The sequence below is a fragment of the Lynx canadensis genome, chromosome E1, assembly GCF_007474595.2.
Source record: "Lynx canadensis isolate LIC74 chromosome E1, mLynCan4.pri.v2, whole genome shotgun sequence".
In the NCBI taxonomy this organism is placed as follows: Eukaryota; Metazoa; Chordata; class Mammalia; order Carnivora; family Felidae; genus Lynx; species Lynx canadensis.
This window is the reverse complement of record NC_044316.2, coordinates 17,647,183-17,675,045: the sequence shown is the minus strand read 5'-3', so window position 1 is coordinate 17,675,045 and position 27,863 is coordinate 17,647,183. Positions and strand designations below refer to the sequence as shown.

General features: G+C 45.1%; 1 protein-coding gene across 2 annotated transcripts; it reads right to left on the bottom strand.

The window, feature by feature from the left end:
* Positions 1-121: 121 nt before the first annotated feature.
* On the bottom strand, positions 122-27,807 carry KIAA0100 (KIAA0100 ortholog). Of its 2 annotated transcripts, XM_030294761.1 has the most exons (39): positions 27,677-27,803; positions 26,666-26,789; positions 26,106-26,155; positions 25,661-25,808; positions 25,365-25,483; positions 25,072-25,132; positions 24,716-24,905; positions 24,455-24,578; positions 23,915-24,039; positions 23,602-23,669; positions 23,343-23,488; positions 22,607-22,725; positions 22,332-22,495; positions 21,914-22,172; positions 20,610-20,815; positions 18,179-19,271; positions 17,553-17,744; positions 17,220-17,422; positions 16,960-17,078; positions 16,625-16,845; positions 16,142-16,332; positions 15,920-16,019; positions 15,592-15,794; positions 14,052-14,346; positions 11,474-11,631; positions 10,999-11,205; positions 6,580-6,679; positions 6,186-6,368; positions 5,728-5,849; positions 5,090-5,245; positions 4,883-5,004; positions 3,418-3,598; positions 2,693-2,779; positions 2,382-2,492; positions 2,109-2,244; positions 1,874-2,004; positions 1,592-1,693; positions 1,108-1,242; positions 122-685 (listed from the first exon to the last, which is right to left on the bottom strand). In XM_030294761.1, the coding sequence occupies exons 1-39, from the start codon at positions 27,739-27,741 to the stop codon at positions 503-505; spliced, it is 6,699 nt and encodes a 2,232-aa protein (XP_030150621.1). In that variant the 5' UTR covers positions 27,742-27,803; the 3' UTR covers positions 122-502. The 2 variants fall into 2 exon arrangements, with proteins under 2 accessions (XP_030150621.1, XP_030150622.1); XM_030294762.1 differs by lacking the exons at positions 122-685; positions 1,108-1,242; positions 1,592-1,693; positions 1,874-2,004 and having other exon boundaries at positions 2,110-2,260; positions 27,677-27,807.
* Between the last annotated feature and the right edge of the window lie 56 nt (positions 27,808-27,863).

Genomic DNA, 27,863 nt, shown 5'->3' with positions numbered 1-27,863 from the left:
CTTGGCACAGATTGAGGAGGGGCTGATTTCCCCCCAGAACCCTAATACCTCCTGTACAAGGCAGTGGAATGAGGGAGAGAGCGGATCCTCCTCTCAACTTTCTGGCACAGAGGGAGAGCAGTTACACTTAGAAATATATATGTATATATTTATATATAGGTCTATAAAAATTTATCACACTTGATCAGAACTGTCCCTCCCACCCTTTCAGTTGGCCCCAAGGGAACCAGATCCTGATCCTGGGCCCAATCCCTGGGTCTTGCTCTCTTGATGCCTCTCTGGCCCTGCTGATCAGTGTGAGGTAGAACTCAGCATTATTATCCACCGTGTTCTGCAGGGAACAGGCCAGCTGCTAAAAGAGCAGTGCCTCTCTCCACAGTACCCTGTGAGCTCCTGACCACCACAAATCCTGATGGATGAGGGGAAGCGCCTCCCACCCCACAAGTCCCTGGGGCCTGAGCCAAAGTCAGATCCTGTACTGCAGCCACTCTTGCATGCTGGATCACTTGCGCCTGCCAAAGATGGACTTCTTGCCAGGGTTCTTGTTGCCCACACTTAAACCGATGAGGAGTCGGGCTTTCTCCTCCTCTTCCTGCTGTTGCATGTTGAGATCTGATTTAGTTTCTAGCTTTCCCCGGACCTCAGACCCTGTTGCAGGCTTCAGCCTTAGCTTCTCTTTGATTACCTGGTAGGTTAGAGAGGAGTAAAAGGGAAGGTAAATATTAGTGGAACAGGCAGAATAAATCACTGTGAACCAAGTCAAAAAAGATTTGTTAAGCTTACATGAAGGCACAATGTGGCAATTCAAATTATAAAATGATCTCTGCTTTCAAGAAGCTTACAGTCTAATTAGAACCTATTCTAAACCTGAAGTTGCGTCAGCCCTCAGTTCCCTAAAACTCAACAGCAGTTAACATATATAAGTGTAAACATTTAAACATCTGACCAAAGTCATGGAGAGGGCAGGGATAGAAGTTGCTCACTTCATTCACCTGCCCGTTGCCAAGGCTACTTGTCCTACATATGTCCTACAATGAAATGCTCCTGAGCACAGGACCTGTTTGTCAGCCCCTGCTAACCAAACAGCCACGAACTCTGGCAGGATACCTGGGCAACCAGGGCTTTGCGGCTGTCCCTCTTGACAGCCATGGCAAAGTCTAGCCATGTCCATGTGTTGTTGTGGTACTCCAGACAGGGCAGCACAAGGTTAAGGTCACCCCAATCCACACTATTCTTCTCACCCTGCAAGAGAAGGAGGGAGAGGGGAGAGAAAAGAAGAGCGAAAAGATCAGCTGCCATTTTTAGTCCAAAGCTAATACTTTTTTAATGTATGTGCTGCTGAAGTGAACACACAGTCCAATCTAATACTTGAGTCCCAAGTCTAGCACTTTCCTGCAGCAGCAATCTAAAGATACTGATTTCCCTTTACCTCATCCTGTAACAGTACTGACTCCTGAAGGCAGCAGAGGGAACAGCAGATTATTACCCAAAGACCATCTTCACAATTTAGACTGTCGTGCCTAATTTTAATCTCTGATCTTATCTGGTTCTCTTCCCGCCCTGTTCTAGAAAGTACTAGGGAGGAGCAGACCTTGTAGCTGACACAGAGAGGAACCTGTGGAATCTTTATGTAGATGAAGGAGTTGTTCATGGCAGCTCGCTCTTTCATCTTGTCAATATCATCCACAGGGTGCTAGGAAAGGCAGGAAACGAATATGAGTTCTTGAAACCATCAGAAGAAACTTAGAACCCCAAACATCTCCATCTCCTTTCATCCCTGGAAAAGACTCAGGAAACAGAAGAAATCTTCAGCTGACCCAAACAGAACCCTAGGATTCTTCCATCTTTCTGTCATTAGGGGCATGTCTGGTACCTCAGGTACTTTCCGAAATGATCTTCTGACACCAGAACTCCGATTTAAGCCTTGTGCAACACCCTTCCCAGGGCCCAGTGGTGCTGCATCATCTGTTGCAATCAGCTGCCGAGGCTTAACCACTGGTATTCCTATGAAAAAGCAAGCACACCAGCTGTTGTCCTCTTTCTGAAGCTTCAGCTATCTCTGAGGCTGCTACCCCAGTCTTCCGGATCTCCACCATAAAAGTTCTCACCAGTAGTCACCAGTTTGGACTTATCTTCTTCATCACCAACCTCATCATCTTCTACGCTTCGGCCAGGAAAGAAAAAGCCCATTATTCTATGGAAGAACTGGTGTGTCAGCTGGATGGTGAGAGGCACCACATTTACCTAAAGAGGAAAAAGGCTGAAGAAGCAATTAAGCTCAGACATCATCCCTCAGTTTACCTACCCCTAATGTAACATTGACACACAGATAGCTTTTGAGTGCCCTTTGTTCCTGGGTCCCCAAAGGACTGTTTACTAACCTCAAAGTGTTCCTTAACAGAAATACCCCCAACAGGGGGCCGGACTTTGCTGAAAAGGCGGAGGGCTAGCTGTCGCCCAGATTGGCAGGAGCTCTGGGGCCGTAGGACTACCTGTAAGATAAAGAGTGATAAATCTACCCACAAATCCCTGCAGACTAAGAGGAAAAGCAACAGTCTTGCTAAGCTAGACAAGCTTTCACCTCTCAGATCACCACAGTATTTCCCTTAGTGGGTTTATGGGGAAGGGCCATTACAAATGCCCTGTGTTAGGAAGCATGAGAATGGGGCAGGAATGGGGAAATAAGACTTGCCTTATAGACAGCATTGGGGAGGAGGTTGTTCATAGTGAACCAGCCCAATTCCAGAAGATGTTCTGCTGTGTCATCAGACTTATTCACCTATAAAGACAGATTGCCCCCCAACCCCACCCCACACACTATTATAAGTCTTTCTCAGGAGCTTGCTAGAGAATTGCTACATATCCTGTTTTCAGGTTCTCCATATGTTTAACCCCAACCTTTGGTATCCCTTTCATCTCCATACAGTCAATTCACCCTTTAATCCAGTGTTTCTCATGGACACTACTAACAAGAGCACTAAGTGCCAGTAATCCTTCCCAATTACTGTGATAGTCAAAAATGGTCTCACTCATTTCCAAACTCCCAGGGGGAAGGAGTGTGGAATAATGAATCATGTCTTCTCCTCCATTTATTGCAGGAAAGCTGAATGTCAGTATAGAATTAATTCTATTCCAAGCTGGTATTGGAAGATTACTTCTTTCTGGGCCATATTTCTAGGGATAATCTTATTCAATGAAAGAAGCATTTGATCAAGCTCATCTATATCTGTATTATTTAATATTACAAACAACTACGTCTAAAGGGAACTCTGCTCATGTATCATCATTAATAACCATTAATACCAGCATTAGTAATCATATAATAATTAGCCTCTTTGTTTCTCCGAGTTAAGACTCCTGTGATAGGTCAATGTCTCTCAATACAGCTGCCTTTATGTGACTGTATATACCCGATACCTTGCTGTAGAGGAACCGCTGCAGCTCCAGTTCAGCAATTCCTAGCTGTCCATCTTCCTCTGTCAGACGCCATCGTGCCTGAGCAAAGTAGAACTCAGTGCGACGAACCACACTCACATCTTCTTGTTGTTTTCGCAACTCCATCTTATTGGCCTGCTGCAATTGGAAATCCTTAAAACACCTATAAATGGACAGGAGGGCCAAAGCCAATAAGGGTAACAGCATTTGGGTTGGGGGTGGGGTAGAATGCTCTAGAATGATGCAGGAGGTAAACCCAGAGATGGACCTATTTTGGGACAGCTATTCCCTATTTTTTTTCACTGGATTCATGCTCCTCACACCCTGGGCCATGGGAGAATAAATCCTATCTTCCAAATTTTTCAATTCCACAGTTGTTGTTGTTGTTTTTTCTTAAGTTCCACACCCATCTTGAGAAACTTAACAGAAGACCATGGGGGAAGGGAAAGGGAAAAAAACAGTTACAGAGAGGGAGGGAAGCAAACCATAAGAGACTCTTAAATACAGAGAACAAACTGAGGGTGGACGGGGGGGTGGGGGAGAGGGAAAAATGGGTGATGGGCATTGAGAAGGGCACTTGTTGGGATGAGCACTGGGTGTTGTATGTAAGTGGTGAACCATGGGAATCTACCCCAAAAACCAAGAGCACACTTCACACACTGTATGTTAGCCAATTTGACAATAAATTATAAAAATATATATACACATATATGTATATATGTGTATACACACACACACACACACACACACGTATATATATATGCGCTATGTCACATGCTAACCATGTTAAAAAAAAAAAAAGTAAGTTCCACACCCAGCATAGGGCTTGAACTCATGATCCTGAGATCAAGAGTCACATGCTCTACTGACTGAGCCATAGAGGTGCTGTTTTTTTTTTTTCCAAGGTTTTATTTTGGGTTTTTTTGGTATATTTTGAGAGAGAGAGAGGGAGAGACAGAATCCCAAGCAGGCTCCCCGCTGTCAGTTCAGAGCCCGACGTGGGGCTCAAACTCAGGAATTGTGAGATTATTACCTGAGGCAAAGTCAAAAGTTGGACACTCAACCGACTAAGCCACCCAAGTGCCCTCCAGGTGCTTCTTAATAAAGTAATCTCTGCCCACTAATAAACCCCTACAATTGTATCTGCAATTGTGCTCCTTACTGACCAACTTCCAAGATATTTTATTTTCAGTTCACCTGCATAGCACCAGGGCCACAAAAGCTATCTTTCTGAGCTGATTTTCTCCTTTCCCAGGAGGTACTCTAATGAGGAGCCAAAGCAGGGGCTCTCCAGTTCTCAATCTCTTGGCCAAGACCAGCAACGCTCATTCGGGAAGTGCCCAAATCTACATCAGCCTTTGATAATGCACAATAGATCTAAAGCAAGGAAGAGAAATCAATTCCAGCTGGGGCACTAGAAAAGGGCAGGGAAAGGATGCTATGGCACCTGATGAGGATATTCAGCTCTTCACTTTCCAGCTGTAGATTGGCCTTCTCCTGGTTTAGCTGCAACTGAAGCTTTTGGTTCAGGTCAAGCAAGTTCTCATTCTTGCTGTCATCCTGCAAAGACTAGGGAACCAAGGCAGGAGAAACTGAGAGGAGATCTCCTTTGTCCTAGGAGAACACCCTCTCCTCAAACTGCCCTGGTGACTACCTTCATGATAGAATACATCTGCTTTTCCAGCTGCCGTATTTGGGCCACATGCTGCCGCACGGCCTCCTGCAAGTGTAATATGCTGCTGCGCTGTTCCTCAGGATTGCTAGAGATCTCAAGCTGGAACCTGACTCGCTGCTTCTTCTCACTATGCTCCTGAAGGAATGGAAAAGGAAATGAGCAAGGTTTCTGGATAGACATGTCTTGTAGTACGGTGAAATACAGAAAGGAACAAGAAACAGGGACCTCTTCTGGAAAGCTTACTTGTATCTGTTACCATTAGTAGCAAGCATAAAGGGTAGGCCAATGCAGAAGACATAAAGATTTCACAATAAGCCAGTGCCACAGGGTAGGGATAGAGGTGATAGTGGGGACCAGTTACTGTTTTTAGAGGTATTAAAGTGACTCAGCGGAGAACTGACCAAGAAAAACCACACATAAACAAGCTCTGCAGTCTCAGAAACACTCAGACCTTTTCTAGACAATTTCAACTGCTGCTATTGACTAACACAGGATGTACTCACCACAAGGTCCTTTTTCAGTTTGAAGCATAGCTTTTCTTACTGGACCCCAAATAAAGCACAAGGTCTGTCAGTTCCTGTGAGGTTAACTGGCATTCTATTAGGGCCCATGCTCACCTTCCGCTTAGGTTCTACGTGGAGCAGCAGGTTGTTGACGATGTCTAAGATCATGGCATACTGAGCCGGGTTGGTGGAGATTTCCAGCTCATGATGAATAAGGGTGAAGGTATCCACAGCTCCTAGGTAATTGATAGCAGCTAGGTAAGAAACTCAAGTTTCTCTCTAAATATCGACCCCATCTTCTAACCCATATTTGGTATTAGTGAGAGATGCTCATGGGTAGAAATAGGTTTTCTTATTTTAGAATTAAACAATATCCATTCATCCCAGTTCCCTCCAACAGTCCAGTTTATTCTCTTATAGTAGAACTTACACAATGTAGAGCAAAGTGAAAGTGTTAATGCCCAGGGCACAGTGGGACTTCTAATAACACTACTAACTCAAAACCACTAAGGAAACAGCTACTTTCAAAAATTCTCTAGTTCCCTTCTAAAAGCCTTTCAAGCCCTGAATACCTTCCTGTTTCTTTAGGAGATCTTCCTTTTCCTGGTTCTCATGAACCTCAGGTGGCTTAATCTGAGTTGCCAGCTCAGGATCAATGTCATGGCTGTAACTAATATAGTACATTCGGCAGCTACAGCGTGAAATGATCCGTTGGACTTGCTGGGCTTGTTGCGCCTCAGCTGGCTGGTTCCAATCTGGGAAGAGGTGGGAAAAAGATAAGAGAAAGACATTTTCAATGGAGGTATTGTGAGAACCTCCCAGCCATATGTGATGTTTAGGGAACTCCAGACACTTGCTTTCCCCCTAGCCTAAAACAAAATGGTCCTATTCCAGCATATGTTAATTTTAAGAGTATGTAAGAAAATGCACACCTAACAACATGATGGGGAATAAGGGAGAGCTGACCTGTGGTGGTGGTAACCATGCCTCCCACTGCCTGCCCGCTCTCCATCAGCTCCTGCACAGAGTCCAGACTACGCTGCCGGTGCTCCTCAATATTCTTTACCTGAAGACAGAGATACAGGCACCTTTAACTCCTAGCCAACTGGGACACAGATGATTATGATGCAAGTAATACTATCTAAATTTCCACTGCCTGGAACAGCTTGAAGGATCTCCCAGGGTAGAAGACATACATGACTCCCTCCTGGCCCACCACCTAAATTCTCCAAACCCAGATGAGTTACATGCCTGCAGGCCTGAGACCAGAAAAGCAAGCTAGGTTAAAATCATATCCTATCTGGGGGCACCTGGGTGGCTCAGTCAGTTAAGTGACTCTTGATACCAGCTCAGGTCATGATCTCACAGTTCTTGGGATCAAGCCTCACATCAGGCTCTGCTTGGGATTCTGTCTCCTTCTCTCTCTCTGCTCCTTCCCCACTTGTGCTCTCAAAATAAATAAATAAACATTAAAAAAAAAAAAAATCCTATCCCACCTCACACCCATTAGGATGGCTACAATCAAAAAAAAAAAAAAAAAGTGTTGCCAAGGATGTGCAGAAATTGGAACCCTTGTGCACTGTTGGGGTATGTCAAATGGTACAATGGTACTATGGAAACAGTATGGCAATTCCTCAAAAAATTAAAAATAGAATTTTTGCTATGTGACCTAGCAGTTCCACTTCTGGATATATACTGAGAAGAACTGAAAGCAAGGTCTTGAAGAGATCTGTACACCCATGTTCACATGGTATTATTCACAATAGCTAAAATATGGAAGCAACCCAAGTATCCACTGATAGACAAATGGATAAGCAATTTGTTGTACATACAACAGAATCCAATCCTAAAAAGGAAGATGCTACAACACGAACAAACCTTGAAGAGATTATAGGAAGTGAAATAAACCAGTCACAAAAAGACAAATGCTGTATGATTCCACTTATACAAGGTACTTAAGAACAGCCAAAATCATAGAGACAGAAAGTAGAATGGTGGTTGCTGAGGACTGGAAAGGGGAAGGGAGGTTATTGTTTAATGGGTATAATTTCAGTTTTATAAGATGAAGAGTTAGGGAAATGGATGGTGGTGATGGTTGAACAACATTATGAATGTATTTAATACAAACTTAACTTTACACTTAAAAATGGTTAAAACCAGGGGTGGCATCCAACTCTTGATTTCAGCTCAGGTCACGATCTCAGTTGTGAGATCAAGCCCTACATCGAACTCTGCGCTCAGCATAGAGCCTGCTTGGGATTCCCTCTTTCCTTCTCTCTCTCTGCCCCTCCTCTGCTCACACTCTGTCTCAAAATAAATAAATAAACTTAAAAAATGGTTAAAATGGTAAATTTTATATCTTACCACAATAAAAAAAATGTTTTTGAGGAAAAAGTCAATCCTGTCAAGCACAAAAAATTTCATCAAAACCAGTGACTTTCCCACCCACTTTGATATTCATGCAATTGTGGTTTTGCTGTTTTCTGTTTTCAGACAACCACTCTGACACTGTTGCCCATGGGGTAAAGGGAATGAATTCTTTTGAGTCTCTCTGCCAAGCTGAAGTCAAAGTGAATAGTAGAATGAGTGATATGAAGACCATAAGCAGATCTGCCAAGTCACAAAAAATTTCATATGGGAAAGGCAAGATCAAAGTACTCCCACCAAACTCGGTGAAGGAAATCATAAGCAAAACGAAAAGACAACCTACTGAAAGGGAGAAGATATTTGCAAATGATACATAAGGAACTCCTACAACTCAACACCAAAAAAACCCAAAAAAAACACATTAATCCAATTAAAAATGGGCAGAGGACCCGAGTAGACATTTTTCCAAAAGAAGACATACAGATGGGCTAACAGACACATGGAAAGATCCTCAAATTCATTAATCATCAGGGAAATACAAATCAAAGCCACTTCACAGTAAAATGGCTAGTATCAAAATGAAATAACACATGTTGGCAAGGACGATGAGAAAAGGGAAACTGTGCAACGTTAGCAGGAATGTAAATTGGTGCAGCCATTCTGGCAAACAATACTGAGATTCCTCAAAAAACTAAAAACAGAAGTACCATACGATCTAATAATTCCACTTCTGGGTATTTATTTGAAGAAAATGAAATCATTAATTCGAAAAGCCCTATATTTAATGCTTATTATGTGTATTTATAATAGCCAAAATACAGAAGCAACCTAAATGTCCTTCAACAGATGAATGGATAAAGACGTATTTTATATATACACAATGGAATACTACTAGCCATAAAAAGGAATAAAATCTTGCCATTTTTGGCAATACAGATGGACCTAAGGGTATTATCCCAAGTAAAATCAGACAAAGATAAATCCTATACGATTTCGCTTATATGGGGAATCTAAAAAACAAACAACAAAAACAGAAATAAACCCATAAAGAACTGGTGGTTGCCAGAGGGGAGGAGGGTGGGAGGAATAGTTGAAATAAATCAAGGGGATTAAAAGGTACATACTTCCAGATATAAAATAACTCAGAGATGAAAAGTACAGTACAGGAAATAGTCAATAATACTGTAATAATTTTATATGGTGACAGATGGTAACTACCCTGGTGAGCATTTTATAATGTTTGTAATTGTCAAGTCACTATGTTGTACACCTGAAACTAATATGTCAACTATACTTCAATTAAAGAAACAAAAAAACCCCTAGGATATTCTACTCTAATGCTAATATCACAGCCTGAGGAAAAAAAGGGTTCACATGTAAAAGAGTGCATGCCTAAAAGAAGCAGAGGCCCGGAAAATGCTAGAGATCTTGCATAGCTCATCCTGCCCACCTCTGCCTGAGTATACCTTCTATGCCTACCTCCTGAGATTAGTGGTAAAGAGCACTGCTTGACTGAATCACAGATGTAATATATCAGCATGACCTCTCATAGTACCAATAACTTGACCCTTACTTGGCTTGACATCTGATTAAATGATTACCTTGTGTGTAATTACACCTGAGGTTGCTTAGATTGAGCCCTAAGGTTGTTGGAGTAAGAAGCACCAGGCAGGGAGGACAGAAAAGGGATTAGCTTTTTCCCCACTGAGGAGAATGGTAAATGAAGTTATCCTATTGGTCCTTAAAGATGTAGCTGGATCCAGTAACTCATTTGGGTGTACCATGCCCAGCACAATGTGGACACTTCACACCGGTTAAGAAGTAACAATGCTGGGGCGCCTGGGTGGCGCAGTCGGTTAAGTGTCCGACTTCAGCCAGGTCACGATCTCGCGGTCCGGGAGTTCGAGCCCCGCGTCAGGCTCTGGGCTGATGGCTCGGAGCCTGGAGCCTGTTTCTGATTCTGTGTCTCCCTCTCTCTCTGCCCCTCCCCCGTTCATGCTCTGTCTCTCTCTGTCCCAAAAATAAATAAAAAACGTTGAAAAAAAAAATTAAAAAAAAAAAAAGAAGTAACAATGCTGAGTATTAGGTACATCTTATAACTATTAGATCTCCTATTATTCTGGGAGAATATCCTAGAAATTATAGAGCAAATTCAGTTTTACTACACTGAAAAGAAAATCTATAGCCTAGTCCCTGCCAACTGCTCATAATTCCACCATCTAACAAAATGCTATCTTGACACACTTAGACCTCCTCTGACATAACTTTTTAAAAATGGTGTAATTATTTTCCATCTAAATGAAGCTTTGTATTTTTCAAAGCAGTTTCTCACCCTTGATCCTTTCAACAATCTTGTGAGGGGGAAGTATTAACTCAATTTTACAAATAAAGGCGACTTGGGGCTCTGGGGTGGCTCAGTCAGTTTAAGCCTCTGACTCTGGATTTCAGCTCAGATCATGGTCTCAGAGCTGTGAGTTTGAGCCCCACATCGGGCTCAGCACTAACAACGCAGAGCCTGCTTGGGATTCTCTCTCCCTCTCTCTATGCCCCTCCCCTACTCTCCTCTCTCTCTCAAAATAAATAGATAGACTTAAGCAAAGTAAATAAAGGTGACTCGCCCAAAGGCTCATGGCTACTATAACAGCAAAGGTGGCATTAGAACTCACATAACCTGAGTCCTAGACAAGCAGTCCTTGTATTCAACCTTACTGCTTTGCTGAAACTAATCAAACATCTTCTTAAGAGAAATCAGAGAAAGGACAGATAAAGAATTTATCTAAAGTTCTCAGGCTTACTGCCTGTTCTCTTGGCTGCCTGCTGATTAGTGTGATTTATTAGCAGAGGTCAGCAATCTTCTCAAACGTAAAAAAGTTCCAACCCATTTTATTCTAGTGCTGGGAAACAAGAATTTCCCTCACAATAAAAAAGAACAGCAAGAGATTAAAAAAAAAGAAAAAAGCACTATGTGCTCACAGACCACAAATCAGAGACTGCCTGCAATTCCTGTATTTGACTAACCTCTAACCAGAGCTGTCGGCCATCCTGCTCAGTGGGGCTGCTTTCAGTGGTGGCAAAGTACTGCATGCCATCCAGTAGGCAAGTCCAGGATGTCTTTTGCTTCAATGTGTCACCATACCAGGCTGGATGGTGTTGGCACTGCAGCAGCTGAGCTTTGGCAGCTGACACAATGACACAGCCTTCTGTCTCCGCTCCACGAAGAACCATCTATGCCATAGACAGGAGCAGAATCATAGCACAAGGGCCACCAGGGAAGATGAGAAGGTCAGTGAAAGGATTGTATCAATGAATGCAGCTGGATCTAATTCTGGCTTACACTATGGTTTTAGAAATGGAAGGATTATCCTGGATACCTGGTGGAAGGAATAATTGTTTGGAGCTCTATCTGCCCATTCTTATTTGGCGCTGGGAGAAGGTGAACACATATGATTAGGATCTAGCCCAATGCTGGGGTGCTCTGGTAAAGAGAAGTTACCTGGCAATTAACCAGCTCAATAAGGCAGTTTCGGTTATATATATCATCCGTCTGGCAGGCAGCGATGCCACACAGCTGATCACTCACACCTGATTCCTCTTCTGTGAACACTACAAACCTGTCTGTCTCTTCAATCAGCTTCTGCAACATGTAGGCACCTGGCAGAGAAATAGGAAGTGGAAGAAAGTCACAGTCTCAAAGGAATATGGGCAATACATCTAGGGCCAAACCAATCTTCCTTCAATTTCTCTAGAAAATACTCTCTCCAACCTGCAACTCCAGCCCACCCACTCCCCTCCTTGATCTCTGAGGGCAAAATAAGGGTTGTCATTTCATTTCCTCAATTTTAACAAAAATAACAGATTCCCAAGAGCGCTATATAATAGCAGCATTTTTTTCTCTTAGGTATATCAACCTCTGATTACTCTAGGATCTTTCTTCTCATTTTGTTCCTTATATTTTTCATTTTATATTATTTTAAATGTTGTTTGTGGACCACTCCTTTCCATATGAAACCACTCCTTTGCCATTAGTGCCACTGTGTTCTCATAGCTCTACTGCTTCCTACGATTATGCCTCTAAATCCTCTTCTCCCATGTCTTAGAAATAAGTACCTCCTCGGGTTCCCTTCTCTTCCTCTTTCTTCTAATGAGTTTTTCTAACAGAGTGTTATGGTTAGCAGCATCCAGAATCAGACTTGTCTGCCTGTATTTAAGATCCTATCTCTGCCAGTTACTCGATTGTGACTTTCAGCAGCTTGCTTTAACCTGTGTCTCAGTCCCCTTGTCTGTAAAATAATAATAACTATCTCATAAGGTTGTTGAGGGAATTTAATGCAATAACATATAAAAGTATTTTGCAGAGTACCTGCCACACAGTAAGCAACTATTATTATCTACTTGGGATTAACTTTTAGCTCTATGCTGAAACTCTCAAAGTCTTCACCTCTAGTACTAAGCTTTTAGATCCTCATTTCCAGCTGTTGGTTAGACATTACCTAGATGTACTACTTGCACCACAAACTCAGCATGTCCAAATCTGAACTCAACAACCCTGTTCCTCCCCGAACTTCTTTAGTATTTAGTATCCTCTGGCTCTCCTATCTCTGATATTACTGTTACCATCATGCTAGTCCCAGGCTCAAAGCCTCAGTCATTATTGCTTTCTATCTTAACTCTTTCTTCCAACCAGTTGTCAAATTTCTTAGTACAATAACATTTCTACCCATCCCCTCATCTCCATTCCCACTGCCTCTACCAAGTTCAGGCCCTCATTACATGTTGTTGGGACACCATAATAGTTTCCTTATCTGTGTCTCCACCTCCAGTTTCTCCTCTCCAGTCCTCCTCCACAGCACTGCTAGATTTATCTTCCTAAAAGTAAAGTCTCATGATGACACATCCCCATTCAAAAACTTTCAGTAGTTCACCACTGTCTACTGAATAAGGACCAAAAACTCCTTAGCCTTGTATAAAAGACCTGTGATGGTCTACCTGTGATGGTCTATGTGCAGCTTTCCTTTCCAGGATCTTCCCTCGCTCCTCGCCTTAGTTACTCTCTATGCCAATTGAAACAGATTGTTCGCTCTCCTTTGAACATACGGAGCCTTACCAAATCTACTCCTATTCAGGATGCCTTGAATGCCTTTCCTCCCCATTTCCACAGGTTCAAACCATACTCAGCCTTCAAGGTCCAGCTCAAATGCTACTTTCCTCGATAAACCTTTCCCTGATTGCACTCCCTCCTTCATTCCAGTCAAGAACTCCCATATACTTTTTTCTCTTTTGATTTCTTTTGATATCACTTTCCACCTTGTTCTTAAATTTACCACGAACTTGCATTCCTCTATACTTATTCCCTCTCCTTAAAATGCCCTCTCCTCTTTTCTTGCCTGCCGAACTCTTATTTATTTTTTAAGGCCCATCTCAATGATCTTTTCTGGGAAGCTTTTCTAGATTTCCCTATGCTGATTTAAATACTTTCTTCTTAAACATTCTTAAAAAGCATTTTCATAATGAAATAATAATTTACATGTCTATTAGTTTCTGAGCTTCTCCTCATTTTTATATCCCTAACGTCTAGGGTTATGTCTGGTACATTATAAACCCACAATAAGCTAAAATGAATCTATGAATGAATGAGTGATTGGGAGTGAATGAATGAACTAAGCTCATCCAGAGATGATAAACTTGTTGAGGCAAGTAGAATGTCATTCATTTTACATTTCTCACTGAACCCAGCACAGTGCTTTACGCCTGTTAAGTACTCAATATTTGTTAACTGAACAAATTAATTCATCAAACCACATAACAATTCTTTAATCATTTTTCTCCCTTACTCATCCCATTCTGGCCCCATCACTCCTTCATGATCCTCTCCTCCTTCCCACAGGATGACACCCTTTAAATGCCCCTATATCACGGCTATGTAAGTCAGAGGTGACCTACTATGGAAAAAGAATAGTTTTCATCTCTACATCTAGATGGAACCAGCCATGATTTAGTCCTCCCAGTTCTTGTTCAATCCTATGCACATATCCTACATCTAACTCTATGAAGTCTTATTTCCCCCAGCTTACCTCCTGAGGACCCCTTATCAGGCTGTCCACTAAAGCTGGGAGTGCTGACAGGAGGTGGGGCTGGGGCACTGGTCAGAACACTCTGCTTTGGCTTTTTAGCTGGCATCTGGGGATCAATCTTTAACCCCTTCAGGGCCTCCGTAGAGAGATTACGTTTGAGTACAGCTGCCTTTTTATAGCCATCATATAAACCAAAGGCAATGTCCCGATTGGTGGTTGTCCAGGAAGCCCGTAAATCTACCAAGTGCAGCTGGTGTGTATGAAAGGCAGGATCCCCAACTCGAGTAGAGAGCTCCTAAGAAACAGGAAAAGAACCACAAGGTAGCATGGAAATTCCCACTATTTCTCCTGGACCACAAAAGCAGAGGCAAGAAAACAAGCTTGTTGAACAAGAAATCTGTTCTGGGGGAGAAAAGAAGACCCTGGAGAAAGAAAAACTAAGTGGTCTTAGTTTGTGCATTAGATTGCATTCTGACTACATCCGCTGTATTTCAATGATTTAGAAAATTTCAACACATGGGGCGTGCCTGGCTGGCTCACTCGGTAGTGTATACGACTCTTGATCTCCGGGTCATGAGTTCAAGCCCCACCTTGGGTGTGAAGCCTACTTTAAAAAAAAAAAACAGGGGCGCCTGGGTGGCGCAGTCGGTTAAGTGTCCGACTTCAGCCAGGTCACGATCTCGCGGTCCGTGGGTTCGAGCCCCGCGTCGGGCTCTGGGCTGATGGCTCAGAGCCTGGAGCCTGTTTCCGATTCTGTGTCTCCCTCTCTCTCTGCCCCTCCCCTGTTCATGCTCTGTCTCTCTCTGTCCCAAAAATAAATAAAAAACGTTGAAAAAAAAATTTAAAAAAAAAAAAAAGAAAAGAAAATTTCAACATAAAAAATCTTTCCTTAATTAGGAAAAAACAACAACAAAAAATACCAAAGAAGGTGCTAGGAAAAAAGTTTTACTGTTTCTTGAAAGGCAAGAGACTATCTTTAGGAGAGGGAGAGAAGGAATATTCAAAAAGAGGTACGCTGATACAAATGATAACAGTGAGTTCATCAGACAGTAATGATATATATACTTGGAATACAGTTAGAAACGTTACCCGGGACTTTGCTTAAAACCTACTGCTATGGACTGAATTGTGTCCCTCTCCATAATTCATATGTTGAGACCATAATCCCCAATGTGATAATATTTGGAGATGTGACTTTTAGGAGGTAATTAAGTTTCCATGAAGTCACAAGAGTGAGGCCCTTGTGATGGGATTAGTGCCCTTATAAGAGACACCAGAGAGTGTGTTCTCTCCCTCTCTTTTCCTGCCATGTGAGGACCCAGCGAAGGCAACTGTCTACAAGCCAGGAGGAGAGCCCTCACCAGAATCTGACTATGTTGGCCCCTGATCTTAGACTTTCCAGCCTCTAGAACTGTCAGGAATAAATTTCTGTTGTTCAAGCCACACATTCTTTGGTGTTTTGTTATAGCAGCCCTGTAACAGCAGACTAAAACACCTACTGATAAAAATAAGGTAGCAAAGAGACTGTGTCAGGCGGTACCTCCTCAGCCGTGCGATTGCTGTGCCGTTGGTAGGTGAGAGAGGACAGGCTCAGTAGGTGGGTCTTTGTTACCAAGGGATCAAGGCAGTGATCAGCATTTTCTTCAGTGGGTGAAGCCATCAGGTGAACAGTCACCTGACTTAGGTCACTAACCATCTGGGTCACACTCCAGTCAGAGATGAGACGCCGCATCACTGTGCCCGCTGAGAAAAGGAGGCATACAGAGCCCATGCAGACCAGTACAGAAGAACAGTGTGGGACACATAGAGGGAAGAGCAATGTGAAGGGCAAAGAGGGTAGGAAAAATGAAGGCAGTCTTTGACCTTACCTTGAGGTATAAGCCGCTGAGTTCCCCTAGTGAAGACATGGCCCTGACTGCACTCAATCTGGATGCCCCGTTGCTGGGCAAATGAGGCCCAATAATGCACCTGGCAACAAGAGAGCATAACACTGAACAAAGAATAGCATCAGATGATTAAGATGAGAAAAAACACGAAAACGAGGGAAGGGGAAAGAACTGAAGATGTCACCAGGGCTGTCAGAGCCTGACCTGTAGCTGGGGAAAGAGTGCAGTATAGGAAAGCTGCTTGTAGTGCTGGCCGAGTTTCTTTTTGCTAGGTTTCAGGTTATTAAAGAGCTTTCCCCTACAGATAGGCCTTGTGACACTAGTCCAAGTTGCCCAGAAGTTTTGCATCCAGCGCAGGGTACTACTATATAGCAGAATCCGGGGCTGGGATATCGCTGCAAAAGAAAGGATAGACATTTCCTACCTGTGGTTAAAACACAGAGATAAAGCTAGCTTCAGCTTTTAGAGGTTTAAAAATCCAAACAGCATTCAACCTCACACTATCCCCAACACCTATTCCTTTTAAAGATCTAAGCTTTGTTTTCACCAACTCTCTCTCAGAAAAGGTCCTAATCCAAATCCTCCCTTGCTTTCCTTATCCCCTCCCCCAAGGGTCAAGTTGAAGTCCTCGGTGTTTAAGCCCATCCTCCCAACCCTTCCTCCCACTGCCCCAGACCCAAGCCTCACTCCCACTGTGCCGGGTCAGATCCATCTTGATGGAGAGATTGAGGTTCTCAGAGCGGAATGCCCGGTAGGAGTCATGGAGCTGGCCCAAGGGCACCTCAGGCAGGAACTCTGGAGCCCGCAGAGTGACACCATGGTGATCATGGGGGTTCCCATGGCACAGCCACTGCAGGTCCAGTGTCATGCAGAGGTCAGGCAGGTGAAGGAAGCAGCAGTCATCATACCTGTCTCACAACAGAGTCCCAGCCCTCAGTGCCCTGGTCACTTGCAACCCCCTGGCCCTTCCCCACTCCCCCCAACCTGAGTCCCTCACCCCGTTGAGGCATTACTCCACTCACTTAGAAGCTGTTCTCACGTTGACATCCAAGTCACCCTTGAACACAAACTGACCAGGTTTCCAATGAAAAGACAGGTGGCTCCACTCCCAGTGCATATTTTCAGTTGTGTTGTACGGGTCCTATAACCATCCCCAACAACTTGGTGAGATCTGGATACAAGTATCCTCCAAATCTCCCAAATCAGTACCTTTTTCTCTCCCTACCATGTGCTACACAGGCCCCAACCATACCATCCTAGTAACTCCTCTGGAACCCCTCACCTCAGTAGCCAGTTGGTGCAGATTTGCCTGTTCTATGTCCATGTGCCAGTCCCCATGAAACAGTAGACGGCTCTTGTCCCACCAGGGCAAGGGTGGGCTGGGGTCAGCTGAAGGCTTGGTCAAGAGGTCCACAGATTGGCTAATCAGGGTCCAGGCTGGATCCCAGCACGGGCCCCATACCACTGTGTACTGGAAGATTTCCGCTGGGACAGAGGGGCAAAGGGTACAGGTTGTTACACAACTTCTTTCTTCACTCCAGAAGGGCCTCAGCTCATCTCCCATCCTAGCCACCACAACATCCCTCAGCCAAACCAACTGCCTTCCTCTACTCACAGCGGAAGTCGTGGTAGAACTTGAGTGGGGGCATGTTCCTCTCTACTGCCACATTACCCCATGGAAGCCCCAAGTGCAAAATCTGACGCCGCCGGGAGCAAGGCTGACCACTCTGCTCGGTGCCCACAAGTCGACCCATCAGCCTCCAGTCACGGATCTCAAACAGGTATCGGGGATAATCTCTTATCCGAACTGTTATTACAGGGAGGATATACAATGGCTATTCAGAGGACTGTCTCAATATTCTCAAACATTTTTCTCCCCCACCACTACTTTTACCCAGCTATTTAACAAAGTCAACTGAGAGAACAAGAGCTGGCAATTGACAGAAAAGCTGAAAAAGGGCATGGAGACACCAAGCAGATGGTGAGGGGAATACCACTGAGATCCAAGGGGTACACCAACCCTGAAGACGACTGTGTTAGCTGTCCCTTTATGTTAGCCAAGCAGTTTCAGGGTGAAATTCAGGAACAAAGAAAGGGAAGAGGAGCCCACCCATCCCACTCCACCCATCCCACAACCACCAGAGTTCCCAATATAACTGAGCTCCTCTGCATCCACTCAAAGAGCTTCCTGGAGCTGGGAGGGCAAACACCAGACTCTGCAAATAAGGAAGTACTACTTACCCAAAAATGTCTTAACACTGCACTTGAGCATACGACACCACTGAATGACAAGATCTACTCCCTCAGCAGGGAAAGGGCTGCCTGGATCAAGCTCTTGAACTTGCTCTACCACACGCTCAGGGCCATGGAAGGAGACATCTGCCAGAGCTACCAGCTCTAGCCCCGCCAGGCTCCAAGTGAGCAGGGCCCGGCGCATAGGTGTGTTGCCATAGAGACGACGGGAACGCTGAATGTAGATTTCGATGTTTTTATGTTCCAAAGAGGCATAGAGCTCCTCAATTTTGCGGGCTGGCAGTAACTCCCCATGTTGCTTCCGAAGGGCAGCCACCTTGGCATCCAGCAACTGCAGCCTTTTGGCACTCTCCTTACTTTCATCCTTCATCAGTTCATAGTTATCACGAAGTTTCACCTCAAAAATGTCATCCAGGAAAACCCATGAGAAGTGCTGAACCTTCAAGAGTAGATCCGGTGGGAGTGGGGCAGGGCTTGGAGAAGCCTGAGCATGAGTTCCTCGATGCAGCCCCTTCAGCCATTTCTGAACTCCCACAGCCTCATCCAGAGTTCGAGAGAAATCGTACTGATAAGGAAACTCCACTGAGACTGATCCCAAGGACAGGAGCCAAACACGGTTCCGGAGGGTCTGCAGCACAGGGAAGGGGTTCCGGTGGAGGATCATCTCCTCCAGTTCAGGTAGCAGCTGTACTTCCACCTCCTTGAAGTTGAAGATGTTATTGCCATCAAAGCCGGCAGCCAGCTCTGGGCAGTAAGCCTGCAGTGAACCCCCATGCCTGCTCAGCGACACACTCTCTGCAGCCAGGGTAATGAATTTGTCCTCAGCTACAAAAGCTGTCAGCTTAGCTGTGCTCACCTCTAGTGTGAGGTTTAGGAGCCGCTTTGGAGGACATGGCTCAGGGAGATGACCTTCTGGCTCAGACGCAGCCTCTGGAGTCTCTAGTGCAAGGAGTGGAACAGTCTCGGGAAACAGAGTGGCTCTTAGTAGGTCTCGGCAATGCAGGGTAGCCAGGACGTGCTGGTACAGGTACATGTGATCTGGGGGGCTCCAAAGTAAGGTCAGCCCTGCACCACACTGAACCTTCAGGGAACAAGAGAAAAGAATCTGTCAGTTACAATATCCCCAAATAGGAGAGCTGACCGGGAATATTATACAAGCACACCTGGGTCAAGAACCATCTCCACTAGGAAGTATTTCCTGAGTAGCCTCATTAGTTACTCCCTTGCCTTGTTCCCCTTAGCACGAATGTGCTAAGCTAACGGTTCTTGTTCATGTGTAAGAGCACTCACACTTTTGAATTCTCAACTGGATTCTAAATTGTCCAAGAGTAGAGATCATGTGTGTTGATTCTTTAATATCTACCATAGGATATCAGCTATGTACAGCAGACAGTTAATCATTTGGCTTTATATTTCTGTCTATGAGTTATTTTTCTATAACAGGCTCACTCTGCATAATAACCACTGCAACAATCAATTTGAAAATGTTTTATGCATTGATTGCATCTTAATTCTTAAATATAAAAAAGACTGACCACACAAATCAATACAGCGATTGATTTACACAAAAGTATGCCTCAAAGAAGGGAGTCCTTGTCAGCTTGGAAAACAAAATCAATTCTGAATAGTGAAGCAGAGAAAATTTAAATTCCAGAACAGAAAAATTCCTTTGAGTTCCAGCCTCTAAAAAGGCAACTCTTCAGTTTCCAAGGGAAGCTGAAGCCTGACAATTAGGAAGATATCCCACACCTCTCCTAAGAGCATTCCATGTCCACCCGATAGTCTGAGGAGAAAAATCTTGGAAAGCCTCTTAAAACTTGCCAGTGCCTCCATCTTTAGAGCCATTCCAGCCTTTTATTTTTATTTACTTATATTTAAAGATTTTATTTTTAAGTAATCTCTACACCCAACGTGGGGCTCGAACTTAAAACCTCAAGATCAAGAGATGTATGCTCCAGCAAGTGAGTCAGCAAGGCACCCCTCCCTTCCAGCCTTTTAATGAGCTGGGTGCTTCAGGAAAGTAACACCAGATCATGATCTTTAAAAAAAAAGCTCCTTATTTTTCAGAGATATGCACTGAAATGTTTACGGTTGAAATTATACGTCTGGTATAGGTCTGCTTCAAAATAATCCCAGAGCGGGAGGTGGATGGCAGAATGTAGCTAAAACACATTGGTCCTAAGCTGGCAATTACTGAAGCTGGGTATGGATACGTACAAGTTCATATGTTCTAATTGTGTGTATATTTTACATCCCACAATAAAGAGTTAAAAATGTACAGAACAAGCAAGGACAAAAAGAATAACACAAAGTGTCCTATTTCTCACAGTTTGAGTTTCACACCAGACTCAAAAGACTGGGAAATGCTCTAAGCCTAGGGAGAAGCCAACCTGACTCCACCTCCCCAAAGAAGCATTACCTCCAGGGAGCGGATGCTGCTGTGGTAGGTGATGGACAGCATGGAGAGGCTGAGCACGGGAGTGGGGATGTCAGGAGCCTTGCAGCACGGCTGCATCTTCTCTGTGACGGACTTCACCAGCGCAAGCACAAGTCCCTGGACACCCACAGTGGAGGTTTCAGCACTTCCCAGGATAGTCAGTGTGTCCAGTCGGACCTCGGAAGCACCTAACATCCAGAAACCATGTCAGCATCGGTTCGCAGCTCTCAAATGGCAACCGCAGCCTTCACTCTCCTTTCTTATTTATTCCCTCCACTCTAGCTTTCTGTGTTACCCATACCTCCCTAAGATCATTCCTCATATTTCAGGGAAACTTTTCCTCTCCTAAATTAACCTACCTAAATCTGGCAGACCCAAAGAAGCTCCCTAACTGCTACAAAGTGCCCGGAGACGTACCAGTTACTTTTTAGAACTAAACACACACGGAAATAAAAAAAATCAATTTCTTGATCAACTATCAAGGCTTTTTTTTTAAATGTTTATTTTCTTTTTGAGCAGGGGAGGGAGAGGGAGAGAGAGAGTGGAACAGAGGATCAGAAGAGGGCTCTGTGCTGACAGCAGACAGCCCGAAGCAGGGCTTGAACTCACATATTGTGAGATCATGGCCTGAGCCTAAGTTGGACACTTAACCAACTGAGCCACCCAGGTGCCTCAAGGCTTTTTTTTTTTAATAATGATTTGACTTTTTATTTTTTTAATACAATTTATTGTCAAATTGGCTTACATACAGCACCCAGTGCTCATCCCAACAAGTGCCCTCCTCAATGCCCATCACCCATTTTTCCCTCTCCCCCACCCCCTTTCTTAAATAAATCTTGCTTAATATTTAATATCTCCTATAGACCTTTAAGAAACATCAAGAAACCCAATAGTTGTGTAAGACCTTCCAGTATCTCATGCCTTTAATTTAGAAAATTTTCACATAATCATGGGGTACCTGGGTGGCTTCCAACTTCGGCTCAGGCCACCATCTCGCAGTTGGTGAGCTCCAGCCCCACGTCGGGTTCTGTGCTGACAGTTCAGAGCCTAGAGCCTGCTTCAGATTCTGTGCCTCCCTCTCTCTCTGCCCCTCCCCCGCTCATACATGCACATGCACTTGCTCTCTCTCCCAAAAATAAACATTAAAAAAATAAAATTAAATAAATAAATAGAATAGAAAAATTCACATAGTCAGCTTCATTAAATGAAAAGGCACAGACTGAACCAGCATAATCTGCTTAGGTTAGAAACTACCCACTTCGGTAAAGACTTCCTGTCCCACTTACCAACCAGGGCAGAAAGGGTGAACAAGTTCATGTCCTCCACCTTCAAGTCCACCTTCCACAGTAGTGACACAGATTCCCCAAATGAAGACTCTCTAGAGACAGCGGACTTCCCAGACTGTATGTCCATCAAGGATAAAATGCGAGAGAGACACTGGGCACAGGTATCTGATGCTTCTACCTGCAGTCCTCGAATGGTACAATCAAGAAACAGGGTATCTGACTGGGTGCTAGACAGGCCCAAAGGCTGGTTATAGCTGCCCTAGAAAAGAAGCAGAGGGAGCCCCATTATGAGCATGCAGACACACAGTTCTATAATACCCTGATGCATCATATTCTGGCAAAAAGGGGCTCCACGCTCTAAAGCAGGGCAGGACAAGGAAACTATACGGGGCTCCTGTTCACCAAAGTCCCCACCTACCTGTAGTGTGAAGGAGTCCAGGACAAGTGCCTCACCCCAAACATGCATATTGGGTGGGTGGGGTGCCCGCTGAATGTGAGAGTCACTGCCCACCCGCCAGCAGAGGTGGTCCACAGTTAGGACGCCGCGCTGATGGATACTCTGTGGCCTCAGGTGCTGGTAATCTGAACAAAGAAGGTGGGAGACAGGAGTTCTGTGGAACCACTGTGGCCATCAAGTGGGCCCAGCTTCACTAATGGACAGATTCTTACTCCTTTTCCATACCAGAGCCTTACCTAGAGAGATGGAATTGAATCCCAAGGCAAAGGGTGGTGTATCACCAAGCTGAATGGAAACGTTGACATTGGAGATGGAAGTGCTAAAGATAATGGGAGCCAGGATCTGGGGGAAGGTTCTGCAAAGGGACAGACATCACTGTTTGGTAAGGAAAGAATTCCAGCCTCCTATTATGGAGGAGACACCTGAAGCTCTCCAAAGTCAGGGTGAGTTTGGTTGTGATTCTTGGAATGGAAAACAACCAGAAAATTAAAAGACTGAAATTGTCAGTTTGCTGTTTACTGCTACTCCCAACAGTAATCTGCAGGAATGCCACAGTTACTAGGTTGAACCACATGAGACTGCCATTTCATAGGTCAGATATGAATGTCAAATATAGACATCAGCATATCGTATGATTCAACCTAATACAACCAAGGGGCATTTCTTCCAAGCCATGGAAGGTGACATGACCGACCACCTTAAAATCTAAGACAGACAAGACACTGTGGATCATTTAAGTTCAGTTCAACAATTGTTTATTTTGTATAATAAGGCACTATGCTGAGCAATAAGGACATAGAAACAAAAAGGACCTCATCCTACCGTCAAAGAACCTAGTATAATGGGGAAGATCTATAAAACAGAATTGCTACTGAAGTAATCAAATACACGTTTAACACAATATGCCACTTTAGACCAAAAGAATCTGAGAATCCACCTGGTAAGATGGTGGCTGAAAAAGATTACACTGACCTTTTTTTTCTTTGCGTAAGAACAGATGAACTAGACCCTTGGGTCTCCAGTGCTAGCATGTGCAGCCAGTGAGAGAATTCCTGGTGCCGGTAATGAATAATGCAAGTATTCAAAACCAGGGAGGCTAGGAGGTCGATGGTGGTCACCTGAAAATAAATACCAGAACTGTGGGCTTGGGTTTTATCTCATTAGCTCACAATGCAACGATACAGGGAGAGAGTAGAGAAAGGAACGATTCTTCGTATCACAGTCATCACACCTGCACACTGGCCTTGAGGGAGTTGAGACAGACAATGCGCTGGCGGCTCTGGGACAGCAACAACCCATCTGTAAGGGTAAAGAGCAGATCAGAGGAGAACACTGGGGAAACAAAACATAAAACTAGGAGAGGGTCAGAGGCAGGCAAGCAGATGAACAGATTATCACCCAAACTCATGAATTGGGGCTATTTTCTCTCAGTATGTTCTCTCCTCTCCATCTCCAGTTACACTGATATTAAACTAAAAAGACCAAATGGGGCACAGGGGAAAGAGTGTCTGGTACTCTCAGTACCGACATCCCCACCCGTGAACCTTTCAGTACGAGTTCAGTGTTCATCTGTGCCATATCAGAGTTTGCTGTGAAGCTTCGAAGAGGCAGCTGATCCTCATCACGGTGGTACAGGAACTGCAGCAGCTTCAGTGTCCAATTCAGGTGCCTGGATGAGAGACAGACTCTGGCTCAGAAATACGTGCCATTCTGGGGTGACTGGGTGGCTCCGTTGGTTAAGCAAGCGTCTGACTTTGGCTCAGGTCATGAGCTCGCAGTCCGTGAGTTTGAGCCCCACATCAGGCTCTGTGCTGGCAGCTTGAAGCCTGGAGCCTGCTTCAGATTCTGGGTCTCTCTCTCTGCTCCTCCCCCATTCACACTCTGTCTCTCTCTCCCTCCCAAAAATAAACATTAAAAAATAAATTAAAAAAAGAAAGAAAAAAAAAAAAAAAAGAAATACACGCCATTCTTACTCCCTTTCTCCCCACAGACAAACTCAGTGCAGCTACTAGGCTGGTTACAGAGACCCCAGCATATAGCTCCAGTTATCATTCTCTGTACTTCTGTGCCAGGAGAGATCTCACCTCTTTTGACTGTTCATGGACAGCACCACACTTGTGATCTCCATCTTCACTTTGACCTGGTCTGGCAGCTGCTGAAGGAGGTACAGGCCAGGCAGAGCTGGCTCAGCTAAGTTCTCTGTCACCTCTGAAAACATAAATGAATAACACAGGAGCAATGAATCCTGAACACACTCAGGTCTCCCAAAATGCCCTGTCCTCTTTGGCCACGTCTTCCACATAAAATAGGGTAACCCAATGCCCAATATTAGGCCGGGGCTTTACCTGAACAAGGAACAGGTTTGGGTGCTAGGCTTGGGCTCTGGCGCAGCAGCTGACTATGGAAAAGGCCCTCATGCAGTTCAGCATGGAGTGTCCACATATCCACAGCGATCACCTTCAGTTGCCGACTGCTGATGCCCACCTCTAGACACAACTTTAGGGCCAGTGAGAGCTCCGCTAGGCAGGTGTCCTCCTACAGGGAGGATAAGCCTCTGAGGTGTTAAGAAGTAGGCAGTTTGGGGTCAAAATGCAATGGTCTGGAACACCACCTTGAGAGAATCCACATAAGAACACAGAAGCTCCTTCGTATCTTGCACCCAGAAGGAAACAAGGCATCTGAATGACCATGACATACTCACCAACTGGCCACTCTTTAGAACTTTGCTGTTGATCTGATTTAGGCTCACCTCACATTTCAGCCTGGGAAAGGAAAAAAAAAAAAAATTAGAGTACTTGGCCCCTTTCCTCACCATTTAAGTTCAGTCAAGCTTTGCTGGCTGAAAGGAACAAGGCAGGGAGAAGTGCCTAATCTCAACCTCTCCTCAAATGCTACAGGATGAAAATCTGACACCTTAATAAGAAAATTCACCCACGCTAAAACAATTTTAAGACAAGAATGGAACTACCTGACCCTCTTCTACCCAATGGTTACCTTTTCCCATCACTGTCCAAAAGAAAGCTGCTTTCTCTGATCTGAATGTGCCACAAGGACTCAGAAGTAGCCACCTTGAGAACCATGATGTTTATAGAATCTACATGAATGGAGAACAGCTAGAAGAAGCAAAGAAGAATAATGATTAATATCAAGGCACTACCTTTCCCTCCTAACAGAGAAAGAATAAGAGGTAGCTCTTGATATGATGTTCCCAAAAGAGTGGAAAAATCCACCCATGACTACAAAGCCAGCCATCCCTACTACAGTCCAGGAAACTGGGAGAAGTATCTCACCTGACAGAAGATCTTCAGTAAGGATGGACTAAAGGACAGTTCCTTTTGATGCACCCCAGTTCCCCGAGAAAATGGGGCAAACAGGCCAGAAACCTTCTGTAGATCCGTTCTGATACGCACTTCTCCAAAGCACAATGCCACATAACGTCTGTTCAGAAGAGAAACCTCACTATCATCAGGTCCACCCTTCCCTAGCAGTCTCCTCCCCACCTCACCTTCACTCTCTCAACCTCCCTAGAAATACAGCTCAAATCATGGATAACAGTCTCATAGTAGGTATCAGTATCTGTCTCACGAAATAACAGCTTGCAGGCTAAAGGGGAGGGGGAGAGGGAGACATCAGCAAAACCCCTCCTTGGGTTGTGAGGCCTCTGTAGAATGTCATTCTGCAAACTCCAATTCCAAAAGATTCCCCAAGGGAAGAGTAAGGATGTCGAGTACTCACGGCAGATCATGGCTAAGGAGTTTGCTGGAAATCCACAGGCTATCAATTTCCTAAAACAGTGTGGGAGAAAGCTTTGTACATTAGCTGCCAGGTAAACCATTAGCAGCTTGACAGACAGGAAAAGTTCTACGAGGAGGAAGCCCTTCCACTAAATATTTTCCACTCCATTTCCACCAACTTCTCTCCTGAGCACTATATCCTGCTCCTCACAATGACATTGGCTCAACTTGGGTTAGTATTTCTCTTTCATGGATATGTTGCTGTTTCCCCTCTTAAATTAGAACAGTAAGCTCTTCTATTTCCTGTTATCTTTGTTCTGTCCTTACTTCTGTATCTTTCTTATTGTACCCTGCACACTCTGTGCCTTATAAGGATTTTTAACTCAACAACTTGCATTGATCCCAGCGTTTCCAAACTAACTCTTAAGATCATCTTGGCAAAGGGGTGCCAAGGCTGGGCTAACCAGGAAAGTCACCCAGAATTTTTTTAAAAAGTAATAAAAAGTTGAAATTCAGCTGGGTCCACCCACACACATACCCAGGGAGTTGCCCAAGACTCACCACTGTTTGCTGGTGCTGTTGAAACTTAAGGCTGACATTCTGGATCCAAAAAAAGGAGCCGATCTTTAGCTCCGCCTGCAGCTTCCGCTGACACCACTTGGTGGCCAACCGGACCACAAACCACCTGCAGAAAAATCCTTGTGAGTTCACAGGACCCTCTCCCAATTTGGGCTTTCCTCATTCTTTGCTGGTCCTAGAAGGCCTTGCAAAAAGGTCATGTCCTAAAGCTGGATCTTCTGGGCAACTCTCCAGTCTCCGAAAACAGCATTCTGTCACTTACACTCAGCCACAAAGATCAAGACCCTAATTCTGTAGTGTCCCCTTCACCCAGATGAAATCAGACAAACTACAGTCCACCTCCTAAGTTGGGGACAAAGAAAGCAATCCTTCCAACCCTTAGGAACCCCAGATGAAGAAAGAAGAGGCCCCAATAGGACTCGAAGTACAGGCAGCTGTGTCAGATGTGCCATCAAATACTCCCCCACACAGTCCATGTCTCCGCCCTCTAGACAGGTGTCAGAGAGAAGGCGGTGGGGTCACACCCGGCCGGCTCAAATGCCGTTCTCTCCTGGGCAGCCAGACCTGTTCCGGCTCCTAGGGCGAGGCTGCAGGTGCCCTCTGCACTCGGTGAAGGGTACACTCAGGGGTGTGTGGAGGGAGAAAGAGAGACCACCAAGCCGGGGCCCCTCTACACACACACACACACACACACACACACACACACACACAACCTATTCAGCTTCGAGCCTCAGCATCTCCTCAGGCCTCGCCTGTTCCCTCAGTCTCCCCTACTCCCAGGTCCTGGGCGCCAGCTCGGGTCTTACGCCCCCGCTCAAGCCCTCCCCTCGCCGCGCGACCCCTCCGCGGCCCTCCTCGGGCCCTCCCCCTCCGCCGCCTGCACACCGTCCCCCCCAGCCCCCTTCCCCTCCCGCGCGCCCTTCTAGCGCGCCCCCCCTCCTCAGTCTCTTTTCCTTCCCCAGCCCCCGCCCGCTATAGCCGGGATCCCCTCACCGGCCTAAGAAGAGGGCGCAGAGCGCAACCAACAGCAAGGCCAACAGCGCGGAGAACAGGGGCATTCCGGCCCCGGCCCGGCCTGGCTCTGGCCCCCGCCCTGCCGGGCCCCCCCTCCCCACGCCGGCTCCGCTCTGCGCCGCCGCGGGCCGACCAGCCGCACGCGCAGGAACAACACTGGACAAGG

What these genes read in the sequence shown, in the direction of transcription:
- KIAA0100 (XM_030294761.1), bottom strand. Translation starts at nt 27,741, where the DNA reads ATGCCCCTGTTCTCCGCGCTGTTGGCCTTGCTGTTGGTTGCGCTCTGC. An exon ending in TGCGCCCTCTTCTTAGGCCG is followed by an intron (nt 26,790 to 27,676) that starts GTGAGGGGATCC and finishes ATTTTTCTGCAG; the next exon opens with GTGGTTTGTGGTCCGGTTGG. An exon ending in TGCACCAACTGGCTACTGAG is followed by an intron (nt 17,079 to 17,219) that starts GTGAGGGGTTCC and finishes GGATGGTTATAG; the next exon opens with GACCCGTACAACACAACTGA.